This window comes from Pseudophryne corroboree, chromosome 1 (genome assembly GCF_028390025.1).
Source record: "Pseudophryne corroboree isolate aPseCor3 chromosome 1, aPseCor3.hap2, whole genome shotgun sequence".
Classification (NCBI taxonomy): Eukaryota; Metazoa; Chordata; class Amphibia; order Anura; family Myobatrachidae; genus Pseudophryne; species Pseudophryne corroboree.
Genome location: NC_086444.1, coordinates 693,641,492 through 693,655,372, shown reverse-complemented (window position 1 = coordinate 693,655,372; position 13,881 = coordinate 693,641,492). Strand labels below are relative to the sequence as shown.

General features: G+C 43.1%; 1 protein-coding gene and 1 pseudogene across 2 annotated transcripts in view; both read left to right on the top strand.

The window, feature by feature from the left end:
* DOT1L (DOT1 like histone lysine methyltransferase) overlaps positions 1–13,881 on the top strand; it is a 422,415-nt gene that overhangs the window by 284,188 nt on the left and 124,346 nt on the right. For both annotated transcript variants that reach the window (XM_063914793.1, XM_063914792.1), the window contains exons 15-19: positions 4,817–4,930; positions 8,497–8,588; positions 9,139–9,240; positions 9,996–10,133; positions 10,279–10,404. In XM_063914793.1, coding sequence (XP_063770863.1) covers positions 4,817–4,930; positions 8,497–8,588; positions 9,139–9,240; positions 9,996–10,133; positions 10,279–10,404 — 572 coding nt within the window. The remainder of the gene's footprint in view (positions 1–4,816; positions 4,931–8,496; positions 8,589–9,138; positions 9,241–9,995; positions 10,134–10,278; positions 10,405–13,881) is intronic.
* LOC134947032 (5S ribosomal RNA) lies at positions 13,053–13,170 on the top strand (annotated as a pseudogene).

Genomic DNA, 13,881 nt, shown 5'->3' with positions numbered 1-13,881 from the left:
ACATGTCGGGAATTCCCGACTTGTCGGAAAACACGTGGATTGGCGGAATAGCCGTCGATCCATGTGCTTCTGTCGGAAATGGGGCCAAATCTGACCGATTTTGGCCCCCTTTCTGACACACTCAGTCCGACTTGAAAACAAGTCGGATTGAAATGAGGAGACAACAGGGCGGCTGGGGGAGCTGAGAACGGCGGGGGGAGCTGGCTGCAGGGAAATATGTCTGCGGCGAGGGGAGGCACTGCAGGGAGAGAGGTGCCGACGGCCAGGCACCTCTCTCCCTGCAGCGCCTCCCCTGCCGCCTCAGACATGTCTCCCCACAGCCAGCTCCGGCCGCCGTTCTCTGCTCCCCCTGCTGCCCAGCTTACCCCGCCGCCGTCCTGCTCACGGCCGCCGCAATCTGTACTCCTGGCCGCTGCTGTCAGCGTCAGGACAGGACCCCGTCTACGGCCAAATCAGACAGTTGGATTTGGCCGTCCATTGAATAGGGGTTGTCGGATCCATTCCGTCAACTGCATGTTGGAATGGATCCGACTCTTATTGAATATAAGAGTCCCAATAGCTTCCCTCCATGTCTCGTCCTGTAAGGCACCTAGATTTGACTCCCATCTACTTCTAAGGGGTGGTAGGCCTTCGCCGTGATGGGCCAGCATTAACAAGTAGTATATAATGGTGAGGGCAGTAAGCAGTAGCTTTTTAATGGGAGATTACTGAATTAAAGGGGGAGCACCCGGGAACTGGATGGCCAGAGGATACTGAAGCTCCAGATACCTATAGAAGTATTGGGAAGGTACCACTCCCCATCTATCCCACACTTACCTGACCTGTAGCTCAGTTGGTTCTAATAAACCTTGGGCGTACCATAGAGCCTGATCCGGATACCAGTCTGTACCTGGAAAACTTGTGTCATTTAGTTCCAGATTTGTAAGGCTAGAGGTGATCTAGACGCCCTACCACTCAAAAGTATGTGTGGAGGGGTTCTGCCAATGGGTTACCTGTGCCATCAAACGGGAATGCAATGTGTTAGTGTCTGTGTCTCGGAGCCAGTGCCACATATGTGCCAGTCGAAATGCGCAATAGTAAAAATCTCAAATGGGAAGTTCGAGATCTTGAGAGTACCATAAGTTGAATACGGTCATGATGGCTCAGACCAGGGAGGAGACGAGGCCATCTGTCTAAATATTTTAAGTGTATGGAATACTGGGGATTGCTGAAAGAATGATCAAGAATCATTTTATTAAGGTTAACATGCCCAGTAAGTGAGGGACAATTTGCGCCAAACCATTCGGTAATCAATTTGAGGCCGCACATTTAGGGCAACATAGTCTTGAGGAGTGTTTGAAACACAGATACCCAGGTAGTAAAGTGTGTTCACCCATTGCAGAGGATACAGGACTTGTCCCAATTTATTGTAAGGCCTGAGTAGGTACCAAAGTGCTTCCGCATCTGCAAAAAAATAACATGTCTGCATGTAGCAAAACTATATCTGCTCTAGAGCCCAGTTTTAATCCCCAGACATTCTAATGTCCCAAAGGAAACGGGCCAACTGCTCTATCGCCATGGCAGCAGATAGGTGGCAACCCTGCCTCGTTCCCCTTGACAGAGGGAAGGAGGAGATAAGTCAGTTAACGGACACTGTAGTAAACAGAACAGAGTACAAAAACAGGGCCCATTCCAAACTCACACAGGAAGGGCAACTCCACTAAGTCAAACGACTTAGCGGCATCAAGTGAAACAATTACAGAGGAAGTATTCCAAGCTGTGGGAGATCTGCAGATGGATGAAAAGTTATCTGAGATTGATAGAAGTCGATTTGTTTGGCATGGTTCTTGTCTAGTCTCACGCAGGTGATTTCACTTCTAATACACCCAGACCAGCGGCCAATACCTTGGCTAAAATCTTAGCATCTGTGGGAAGAAGAGTCTGCACATTTTGGGTCCTTCCCAGGCTTAGCAGGACAGTAATTGGAGCCTCTGACATTAACTGCGGAAGTGATTCTGCCTTACATAGCTTATTATATAATGCAAGGATGCGGTATACATAGAACCGCACATGGTTTTCTGTACAGTTCCATATGAACCCCATCCATCCCAGGAGCTTTATTGCCAGGGAAGGAGCGAATAGTCTCATCAATTTCCTCAACAGTCAATGGAGAATATAAATAGTCCCTGGCCCCCACAGCGAAGGTGGGAAGGTCAATAGCTGCCGTATATGAGCACAAGACATATATGTAGTGCAAGTAAAACGAGTATTGTATAGATTTTGATAAGTGTTTAAACTCTGTAGCAATATCTGGAGTCTGCACATAGGCTATACCATCTCCACCACAGTCACAGAGGGATGTTCAGTTCTAGCCAAATAAGCCTGGTAGCTCCCAGTCTATCAACCACAGCATAATAGGAGTGTGCAGCAAAAATTAGTCTATAGTATATTGAATTTTACCAACAAATTACTATTCTTTCAGGGTAGATAACAAAGCTATTTAAAATGACTGACTTATTGTATGGGTTCAGTATGATATACCGGCGGCCAGGATGCTGGCCGTCAGTATACAGACAACTGTATCCAAGATTGCTAGTGTGCAGGCAGCATGGCGAGCGCAGTGTGTCCCCTTGTGGGCTCATCTTGCTGCTGTGGCTTGCTGTGCTCACCATAGATTCTATTCGCACACTCTGGTTGTCGTGGACACCCATGAGTGGAAATAGTCCCTGTTAGCCGGGATTCTGGCTGTTGGCAATCTAACTGCATCACAATTATACCAACTCCAAATCCCTAGTAGAAGACTCCAGGACTAGCTTCTGTTTTATAAAAATACTTTAATACAGCTACCCGCTTAATCAAGGTACCCCACAAGAAAGGTTTGAATGCTTCTCATGCTACCGTGTCTGGAGCAAAATCCTGATTGGTTGCAAATTAATCCTCCTATGCTGCTTCCAGGTCTGAAGCAGCCCCAATATACCTAATGTTAATTCGAGCACCCCGCACCTTTCAAATTCTTTTGCAGTTCCTCTTTCCTGCCTGGGATGTCGCTCTCTGCTCTGGTTCTCTCAGCACACACAGGTCTGTATCACAGCACTGAGTAACAGATCAGAGGGTGCTGAGAAGCACCACAGCAGAGAGCGACACCCAAGGCAGGAGAGAGGAATTGCACAGATTTTGAAAGGTGCAGGGTGCTAGAATGAACACTAATATACCCCATACCTGACAATATAGCTGGCGCCACCCGGTTTGCTATATTGAATAACACTTGTGCAAAAGATCCCAAGGAGATTCTTGTTCCTGAACAGGTACCTGGTATAAAGCCGGTTAAGACTGTGTTTGTGGAAACTATAACAGTTTGCACACAACCCATCTTGTACCAGGTCCTGAGAGGTTAACCCAGCTTTACAGGACAAACATGTTGTTTAATGTAGGTGCTGTCTCTTCACCATTGCCTTTCTTGGACATAGCAGCATTAAATCACGCACTTATGGGTCCTACAAACTGGTGGGGATGGGGGGGGGAGTTTCTTTTTGTTTGTTTTTTAGGGGGTTTTTTGTTTGTTTTTTTTCCCTTGAGAACTTTGAATGCTGATTACTGACAGTTGCTGATGGATTCTAAAGGTCCATACACACTTAACGATATAATGAGCGACGTCGCTCATTTCCCCCCTCCTTGAGCGACGTCGCTCATTATATCGTTAAGTGTGTATGCCGCCAGCGACGATCGATGCGCGGCCCCGCGGGTCGGCAACGATCGTCGCTGTCGGTAGGGCATGCATGAAGGATGTGGACTGTCGTCCACGACCTGCATGCAGGGCTGGCGGGGGCGTGACGTCACTGAGCGATATGAGCGGTCATATCGCTCAGTGCGTACAGGCGGCCGACGACCGGCCGGCCCGGGAGGGGGAGACGTTAGACGATGTCGCTCACAGAGCGACATCGTCTAATGTGTATGGGCCTTTACATGATTCCTTGCTTTGGTGTTAGTGTGCCATCTGTATGTAGTACATTTGTTATTTGTGTCTTTAATGCTATCAGATGGTGTATGCATACCACAAGGATTTCTATATTTCTTATACTTTCTGTATTAAGTAGATGTCCTTAATCAAAGTAGAGTATTTCATGACCTGTTTGTATAAATTTAAAAAGGCTCCTTTATTTTACAGTAAAACTGAAAACTGTTTTAACCCCCACTAAAAAGACCTCCATTAATAATACATGTGGCAATTAGAGCAGTATCCTATTAGCTGCAGTAATTTTTTAGACTAGATGCCAGCACCTACTGGGGATTGTGTTACGTGTGCCTCAGGCAGGCTACCAAATACGCAGTAGCCATGCATTTTTTTTTTTCACAATCGCAGCCTCGAAAATACATAGGTCTGCGACTTTTCACGTATCTTATCTGTTCGTGTGACAATGGAATTTTTTGGGGGGCGGTATTAAAAAGGAGGCTAATTGGATAGCCTCAAACAATTTGGCATAAAACATAGCGAAAAACTAATTTTTGGGTCTAATTGGACAGCCCCCTCAATATTCTGTTATTATCGCTTAGATTACTTCCAACATCACAACATTTTATGGATGTCTTTGAGAAGCCTTTCAATGTATAGTCAGATGTCGACTTTCTTTTAACTTTCTGGCTTTCTTCTAATATTTACTCTCACAGTACGTTTTCCTCTGATTTTAGCTTAATTTTGTAGGTGTTCAGATATGTTTAGTACGGATAATTCATTTTCTTCATAGATGTATCTGTAACAAAGATTCATATTTCTTGTGAAATACTTAAAGGGATATAAGAGGAGGAAATGTAATCTTGATTTTCATTTTTTTTCATGTAGGTACATACAAGTCACCTCAAAGCCCATATTTTCAACTACCTCCAAAAGTGCAGCGTCAACCTTCCAATCAGCTGTTGTCTTCTCCTACACCTCCCGCCCTACAGAAGTTGCTTGGTAAGAACCCTACATGGGACAGTTACAGCGAAAATCTGATCTGTGCTTCAGCGAGGAGAGTTATTACATGTTCAAGGAGCAGTTGAGATGGAAACCACTGTCCTTGTGTTGGGTTTCTACATCCTATACTAATATTGCCGTGAATGTGGAAGAACCATGGCGCATCATGAGCGGTGTATAAACAGGTATTGGGAAATATTGCGTGAAAGACTAAGGGGGGTATTCAAACCATGCCGACCGCCGGAATACCGTTACTAGTTCGACAGCTAACTATTCAATCGCCGGCGTTTTTGCCAGGTTTTTGGGCCGTTTTCGCATTGCCTTTTTCGTTTTTTATTTTTTGGTCGAATCTGCATGGCTGAAAATGGAGCAAAAAAACTATCAAACGCCCGCAAATTTGACGAAACACGTGGATCGATGGCGAATTTGCAGATCCATGTGGCTTTCACGGCCGGATTTTTCGACAAGTCGAAAAATCAGACCAGGCTTTGAATAGGTTGAATGTGAATTCGACCTGCAAACTGTCAGTGTCAGCAAGAATAGAATACCCCCCTAAAAGATAATTTGTGACAACAGTTATCTGTTGCAAGAGGGGAACTGATTTTGACCTATAGACATTGTTACAGTAACCTAATACATAATGAAGGGACTTCTGTGAGTGACCAACATTTGTACTACTAAAAGCAGAAACAAGCACGTGGATCGGCAGCTAATCCGCCGATCCACCTGCTTTTCGACAAGTGGAATTTTTCCACTTGTCGAAAATATTGAATAGGTTGGAACCCCTTCCAACCTAAAAAAAAAAAAAAAAAGTCGAAAACTGCCGTCTTTTCGACAGACGGCAGTTTTCGACTTCAATTGAATATACCCTTAGGGGTATATTCAATTGAATATACCCTTAGGGGTATATTCAGTTGAAGTCGAAAACTGCCATCTGTCGAAAAGACGTCAGTTTTCAACCTTTTTTTAGGTCGGAAGGGGTTCCAACCTATTCAATATTTTCGACAAGTTGAAAAATTTGACTTGTCGAAAAGCACATGGATCGGCGGAATAGCTGCCGATCCACGTGCTTGTGTCGAAAACGGGGCCAAAACAGACAGGTTTTGGCCCCCTTTTCGACCATCTCGGTCCGACATCAAAAGATGTCGAACTGAGATGCGGACCCAGAGGAGGAGAGGGGGGAGAGCCGCAGAGAGACGGGGGACTGCCGCGGGCAGCCAGAGGAGGTCAGCGCTACAGCAGGATGACACAGCCACGCCGCTCACGGCAGCGTCCACCCGGCTCCAGCAAGCTTGCTGGAGCGGGGTGGACACTGCTGTGAGGTCGGGCAGCTGTGACATCCATCTCTAGCGCTGATCTCCTCTGGCTGCCGGCGGCTGTCTCCCCGCGGCTTCCCCCTCCTCTCCTCCTCTGCGTCCCTCATCTTAATTCGACTTGAAAAAGTCGAATTAAGATGAGATTTGAATAGGGGTTGTCTGATCCATTCCGAGAAAAATACATGTCGGAATGGATCCGGCTTTAATTGAATATACCCCTAAATCTGAGAAATGTGCATGAAGTCTGATCTATTTGTTAAATGCCCTGTGTCTGACAGTCTGCCTTTCTCTAGCAGTAGTTCTCGTTACCGAAGGTTCTGGCCTCAGTCTTAAGTCACCTCACTGTTTTGAAGCTGCTTTCTGCACCAGAGCCTCTTGTATGTTCGCAGTTAGCCACCTTTTCCCATGCTGGAGCAAAAGCTCTCTGCCATGGAGTCTGCCCATTGCGTTTGTGTGGGTTTTTTTTCTGTTTTTTTTTTTTTTTTTTTTTTTGTTTCTGTCTTTGTTACATGCTTTCTGTTTTTATATATGTCCACAATATTTCTTTTTTTTCTGTTCTTTGCTTGAATAGTTGCATTAGCCAGTTTAGATCTCTTGAATTTTTTTTTACTTTAATCATTTTGAGTTTGCATGATTAAATCTGTTACTCCCAAAATGCTGTCCATTTTAACTCTCTACCTTTTTATCTTCATTTTTTTTCCCCCTTTCTTTTTGTTGGTCAATGCACTTATAGCTTTGGACTTGTATTGTTGCTGGTTCTTTTCTCTGTATTCATCCCTTGATGCTGTTTTGTTTTGCCTCTCTTGCTTTTCTGTCCCCTTTCCTCACTTGCTGCCACCTCCCTTTTCTTTCCTCTCTGATTTTCCTTCCCCCCCCCCTCGAATGGAATTCAGGTAAAATGCTGTCCAAATGCCTGTGCTCTAGCAATGGTCAAAGCAACAGAAACTTTACTGAAAACAGAATGACCACTCTCAATACAGTGTCTACAGAAGTGCCCATATCCAGGTCTAACGCCTCATACACACGGGGCGACTTGTGCCTGTGTGCTAAGCGATCTAGTTAGCACAGATCGCTCAGCACACATCGCTATACACTGCTATACACACAGCGATGTGTGCTGAGTGATCTGTGCTATTATTTTCTTTATGCATGCTAGGTGATTTGACTAGAGATATACTGCATGCATGAATGATCTGAACCGGTGATAGCGGCGCGCGGGGCTGCGCATCGCTATCGCTTTGGGGCATACACACGGAGCGGCTAGTGCTTAATTATTATGCAATTTAGTCAGATTGCTTAGAAAATAGCCAAAAATCGCTCCGTGTGTACCGCCCATTATTGGTACTTTTGTACACCTGCTCATCTATTGCTCAAGTGGCAGGCATGTGCCTTAGTATTCACTGTTCTGATGGGAATTACTGGTGAGAACGCACTCTGCAGACCATATTGGAGTCTGTCTTACCAGGTGATTTTTAGCCCTGAAAATTATGTATAGAAGATATTATGTTAGTCCACAGAAGAGTCAGTGGGCCAAATGTAATAGAGTGAGAGTTTCAAAAAGTGAGAGATTTGGTAAGGTTTTGCTTTTTTTTTTTTTTTTTTTTTTTTAAAGTGGCAATCATTTACATAGCAAGATCAGCCTGGTTTTGCAGTGTAAATGATTGCCACTTAAAAAAAAAAAAAAAAAAAACCTGAAAAACCTTACGAAATCTCTCACTCTGTTACATTTGGCCCCTTGTGTCTTCAGCTGGTGTCCTCCTAGGACGATGAAATGTCCTGTCCCAGCACAAACATTATTCTAGTAACAAGTCATAGTAACAGCCTTTTGTTGCTTCCAAAGTGTCCTTAAATGCATATAGTTGTCAGTACTAATCCATATATACCTCTTCTATTACTTTTTTACATCTTACAACCTTTTTAAGAATTTCCAGTCGTTTAATTGATTCCTTTGCTCCCATCCTTTCTCTTAGTTCACCATTTTAGTGTGTATTTTGGTCTCTGCTTGGGCCTTTGATTGTTGCCAACAAATCTTTCCAACTCCGTAGCGAACTCTTATCCACCGTTACCTCTTCCATTAATAAGAATATAAAATCTACTATAGTCACACTTTAGCTTCTTTGTAAAGCAGCAAGGTGCTTGTGTTAACGTGCACAGTACTTAAAATGTGAGTGTGTAGTTACTGGTTCAGTCTTTACCTTTGGAGTGTTAAAAATGATGTGCAACCTCTCACTGACTACTCTTCTGTCACAGACTCTTTTAGGATACAGTACCTTCAACTTATGTCTTACATGAAGACTCCTCAGTACAAAGCTGGACTGAAGCATCTGTTAGAGAAGGAAAAGGTATTCTCTTTCATACCGCTGTTCATAAAGCTGCCCAATATGTAGTAACTGTGTATTATGTAATACTGTCAATGGTACCACTAACATTTATTAATAATAGTTCCTTATATAGCACGTGCACACATTATGTAGACGCTGTTTGGCCATTCACATAAGCCTCAGTGTAGCTTAAAGTCCTTACAACATGTACACGAGGCATTAATGCTAACATTATACCATCGTTTCTGCCCATTATTAATTATCGATACAGTAATATAGTATTAGGATTCTTTAATAGACCTGGTTTATTTACAATTGTTTTTCAAACTTCTCCTCTGGTTTTTAAGACGTAACTGGAAAATAACCTGTTGGTGGCCAAATTGCCTTAGTAATATCAAACTGGAGCTTCTAAACTTAGCAGTAGTTGGATATGGGAGTGCCTTTATGTTTTTATTCACTGAAAAGCTGTACAAAATCCATTTTCGTGCAAGGATAAACATTTTTTTTTTTATATTCTTCCTATACCTCCTTTTTCACTGTAGTCTTTTTGTTTGTATTTCACTTTGTTTAGAAGAAAAATTCTCATCTTCTTGGTGCTGCTCAACAGCTTCTCACTCACTGCCAGTCTCAAAGGGAGGAAATCAAGAAACTGTTTCAGCAGAAGCTTGACGAGGTATGGGAATCCTGTCTCCATATACTGAAATGTTACTAGAATCATTATAGTTATCACTTTAATGTCAGGCCTGAGTGTTCCATAAAGTGCTACGTTTCCAAATATTTTCAGTCGCACAGCCTGAAACTGATTGAGACCCTAAAATGATTAAATACACTAAACATGAAATAACAGCTTTTAGTAGCTTAGTAAAATACATACCTGTTTTTATCTCTTTCAAAAATGTTATAGATGGTCCAGTTTCCTTCATATACTCAACTTACAAATTGGTGACTGACAACATAAAGCTAAGAGTAGGGTATCTCTGCTTGCATTAGAAATATCCAGCATTCCACTAGTATTATGTTCCATCATATAAATATACACTGGGTGAACTTTATTTTTATTGAACAGTTAAATCTTAGCACATACATTTATAACAAAAAATAAATAAATTATACTTAAAATAGGATAACTCTGAAAGTGGCAGTTACATAGGGGACATTACAGTAAATAAAAAAGGAGGTACGTATTATATTTGTTAGAACTAGACGAGTTAGGTGGAAGACATGAATAGGAAGAAAAATCATAAGCTACAACTAAAAAAAAAAATATTTTACCTATTTGGTATAAATATATTTAAGGTTGGGGTTTTGTTTTTTTTCAATATTAATGGCAACCTGTAAAATTTACGGGTGCATGTACTTTTTACTGTGAAATTGCAATAACTACTTAATTTATTTTGTGTTGGTTATACTTTTTTATTTGCCTCACAGTTGGGAGTCAAGGCCTTGACTTACAGTGATCTCATCCAGGCCCAGAAGGAGATATCTGCTCACAACCTACAGCTGAAAGAACAGAGCCGTCAACTGGAGCAGGAAAATGGTGAGCTGAGGAACCGCAGTTTGCAGTTGGTAAGTAAAATAATGGAACTGGAAGAAAGTAAGATTACTAGTAGACTTCAAGCTGGTATATACTGTATGTCTGAGAAACACATGAAAATGTTACCTTTATGTAAATTTATTTATTTTTCTTCCTTCTTTGTCCAACCTCTTTAAGTTGAAAGCCCGTTGTGAAGAATTGAAATTGGACTGGAATACACTGTCCCTGGAGAATCTGATAAAGGAAAAATTGGCATTGAAAAACCAGATATCAGAGAAGCAGAAGCACTGCTTGGAGTTGCAGGTGGGAATCAACCCCCTTTCTATCACTTATTCACAAAAACAGACATAAGATTGAAAGTCATTATTACTATTACTATAGTGTATCATTTAATGTATTTACTTTTTGTTTCATGAATTGAAATATGGTTACTGCAATTTTCCCCACTCCTTACCATTTCTCCCATGGAAGGAATACCTAGTTGTCCCCAGTACTTAAACTTTCATTAGTGTAGTATCACTGGCTGTTGTTTGTATTGACTGTTTTCACACTAACTTGCAAGCAACACTCCAAGTTACCAAATGAGGAATGTAGGAATATGTACTAAAAGTAACCAGCGGGTCAGCAGTAATGACAGTCACAGCTGAGACAGAATGTGGTCAATTCAGGGTGTAGCAACAAATGTATTCTGTGACACAGTTCAGCAGTGGAGAGTGGTTCCTGTCATTTAGCTTACTTCTACATCATTCTGTCATGTTGATAGAATACCATGGGGTAGCAGACATTGTTACATCAGGTTTTCTGTATCTCCTTAATCAGTTGTTTCTCCGGCAGGGTACACAGGATAACAATGGGATATGATGGAGCGAGAGCCGATTGGCACCAAATGATCACAAGCTGTCAGGCCTCCCAGGATGCAACGGGCCCGTCCATATATCCCCGCCCACTGGCTCAGGCAAATCAGTTTTTTGTTTGGTGCGACAGGAGCCAGACCATGGTCAGAGGGCTGCTGTTCTAGGCAGCCCTAAGCTTGCTTATTTTATTTTTATAGTCTTATGATGTTTTTGAGCGATCTTTCTTAACAGCGTCTTATATGCATATTGGAAAGAGTCGCTCCAACAACTCTCTGCCGGGTCGCAACAACGCTTACCCATGTGTACAGTGCTGTCTCGGCGTGCATCTGTGTCTGATATACTAGCAGGTCCAGCAGACATGACCAGGCTGTGGCCGGAGCACGGGGAGAAGGTAAGGCATCGGTTCCCCGTAGTCGGGGAATACGGACACAGCCGCACTGTATTTGAAGGAGACTACCAGACAGTAGCTGACGCGCCGCCACCACGGGTGCTCCAGCACTAGGCCTTAGGGATCATAAGGCACCAGGAATCGTATGACGCTGCAATCCCTAGGGTTGATGTCAGCGGTGGGAAGTTAAACGCTCTCCTGGTCACCCCTCCCCCCAGTTCATGACCAGATTCCACAAGTCTCCCGCCATGAACTGTTGCCTCACTTCCGTCTGACGCTACCACAAGGGGTTTCGGTCGCAGCATAGGCCGGTGCGTCTGTGTTCACTAAGCGCTACCGCGAGGAGACCCGGTCGCAATACAGGCGTCTATGGCCGCACCGGCTGTATGAACAGTGCGTCCGTGTTCACTTAAAGTTCCCGGAGCGGCGGTGTACACTAGTATCGTCTGGATCCACTCAGCATTCATGAACGTATTGATCCATCTTGGAAGTGAGGTGAGTCTCCCTGTATCCCACTCTACAGAGTACGGGTTATACAGCACTAAATTTCTATCTACCTTTGTCAATATGAATAGTTAAGTTTAAGTGCCTATTTCATATGAGTCTGTGTACATTACTGTGGTTTTCTTCGCAATGCGTCTGAATACATTAAGATCTGTATAAAACAGAATTCAGTAGTATGTACTCCTACATACTTTAAAATGTGTTTGTAGTTGATTGTGCTCATATGACTAATATATAACATGTGACTGCTAGTGTGATTGCTGACTTGAATATATATTTGTCAGTTGGTCTTCTGATCCTTAATGCTGGTGCATGGGTAGGGGTCAGATTGATATCCCTTTAGAACAATAAAGTGGTTACAGTCACAAATTGTGTAGTACACTGTGAAAGTGCTGATTAGTTATGTCTAAGTGTACTCTCGTCACCTTTGCCACTCTTAAAGTAACACCAACACTCATATCATGTTGTCTTGCAATAACTGTATTATCCTCTCTGATCTGGTACAGGATGGTTCATGTGTAAAATGGTTTGCTTGTCAGCATAATAGATAAATCTCCTTTGGGCGATGTTTGCACAGACTTTGACCAGTATAGCTGAAAGGTTAATTCCTACAGCTTCGATACGAGGAATGGGGTTCATTATTAACCCATACAGGCAGCTCTCTACCTACGGTATCGGTATCCCCAACAGCTTCTCTAATAAAACAAGCTGAAAAACCGAGTGTAAATAAATCATCAACTGCACAGGCTACTCAGGATGATTCATAAGACGATTAAACCTCTATATACTCTTCTTCGGCATACAAAGAACAGGTAAATATAGCTGAGTTAATGAGAGCAGTAAAGGCTTTTCTGTCCTTAGAGGATTCAGCAGAGCTTGTGTTAAAAATAAGGTACCTATGTTTAAACGTCCCAAAAAATAGGGCCTCCTCATGGGGGAGCCTAGCAGCTGATGAAAAACAGGGAAAAGGTTTGGGCTATACCCAATAAAGAATATATGTTCCCAGTAAATGGTATTCCAAATATCTTTTTCCAGCTGAGGACTGTTTAAAAATGGGAAATGCCTCTTACAGAGATACGCATATCATTTGCTAGTGCGAAAATATATGTGACCTTTGTCGTCAACGTCAAAGAGGGATGGTTTTCTGAAAACCATATTCTCTCTGTCTGGGGCAGTCATAAGGCCAGCTGTGACTTCACCTTGCAATCAACAGCACACCACACTGGATGGGCCCAATCTCACTAGATCTTGAAAGCTAAGCAGTGTTGGGCCTGGTTAGTTCTTGGATGGGAGACCATCTTGGAATACCAGGTGCTGTAGGTACACTGGGCTGAGGTACTGGAAGACAGGTTTTTCAGCGCCTGCAAGAGAGAGCAAGAATCCCATATAGCTCATATGGACACTAATGTTCTAGGGCAGTGGTTCTCAAACTCGGTCCTCAGGACCCCACACAGTGCATGTTTTGCAGGTAGCCCAGCAAGTGCACAGGTGTATTAATTACTCACTGACACATTTAAAAAGGTCCGCAGGTGGAGCTAATTTTTTCACTTGTGATCTGTGTGGAGACCTGCAAAACATGCACTGTGTGGGGTCCTGAGGACCAAGTTTGAGAACCTATGTTCTAGGGCATCAGCATTAACAATATTTGCTCGCAGAGCAGTGTTGCTTACATACATGAAAAGCGGATTCGGAATCAAATAATGTTCTGGAAAATTTGCCTTTGGCAGGAAGTTTCTGTTTGGTAAGGCATTAACAGATATTCTGGAGTCAAAATCAGACTCCAAGAAGGTCACGTTTCCTTCCACATATAACCCCAAACATAAGGGTCCAGTTTTCGCCTTGTCGGTCATAAAGGAACATAACAGCCCCAATACAATAAGTTTAGTAAGGCAAAGAAGCAAAGGCAACCAGAGGGCCAGCTTCCATACCAGAGGATAAGCCATCAGCATGATGATGCGGGCCTCCTTCTGGGGGACCCCAGGATAGGGGGCCAACTTCAGTTTGCACAGATCTGGTAACCATTTACAAACAAAT